Below are 657 nucleotides of genomic sequence, written 5' to 3'. Positions count from 1 at the left end.
TTTGTGGTGCACTAGTGGCTGTAACAGACTGGGATATGAGTATTATATTAGTATTTGTGAGGGGAAAAAAATCCCTGTGACTTTAAACAAGATAGACAGCTTATTTGCTAATGACAGGAAAGGATTAACCTCCCCCCCTCCCCTCCCCCCAACCCCAAAAATATTTCAGTAATGCCAGAGTTTTACCATGCATAACAACTTCTGTAGCAGTGATGTTTCTTATTTTAATGCTCCATTACCAGAACAACCTCTCTCAGAATTTGCGTTACTAGACTGAAAAAACAGAGCTCTTCTATTTTCCCCTTCTTGGACAGGTTCTCCAAAAACCATCTCCCTTTGTCGTCTTTGTGGTACTCCTCCTGCCCCAGCTTGGGTTTATTATATTCCTGGAGTACAGGCGACCAGAACTGTACGCAGTATTACAGGTGAGTGCCTTCTGCAATGTTGCTCATATAATGACAACTGTCCCATCTCTGTGGAAATAATTGTCTCTATTTCAGTTTGAGGTTGTATTTCCCTATCCCACAGACACACCACGGTGCTAGCAGCTCCAAAGTAATCTATGAGTGCCCACTCCACCCAAGTTTTTAATCTCACCTCTCCTCAAAAGTAGCAGCCTGCACTTTGTTACTGAAATGGATGTTTTTAATCCTTAAA

At 42.0% G+C, this 657-nt stretch overlaps 1 protein-coding gene across 1 annotated transcript in view; it reads left to right on the top strand.

The window, feature by feature from the left end:
• Nucleotides 1–657, top strand: part of RERGL (RERG like) — a 67,263-nt gene that overhangs the window by 4,067 nt on the left and 62,539 nt on the right. Inside the window, exon 2 of the mRNA XM_035888503.1 lies at nt 315–425. Within this exon, the coding sequence (XP_035744396.1) occupies nt 315–425 (111 nt within the window). The remainder of the gene's footprint in view (nt 1–314; nt 426–657) is intronic.

Source organism: Egretta garzetta, unplaced genomic scaffold (assembly GCF_000687185.1).
Source record: "Egretta garzetta isolate BGI_Z169 unplaced genomic scaffold, ASM68718v1 scaffold81, whole genome shotgun sequence".
NCBI classification, from domain to species: domain Eukaryota; kingdom Metazoa; phylum Chordata; class Aves; order Pelecaniformes; family Ardeidae; genus Egretta; species Egretta garzetta.
The sequence above is the reverse complement of the archived record's forward strand: the minus strand, read 5'-3'. Positions and strand labels throughout refer to the sequence as shown.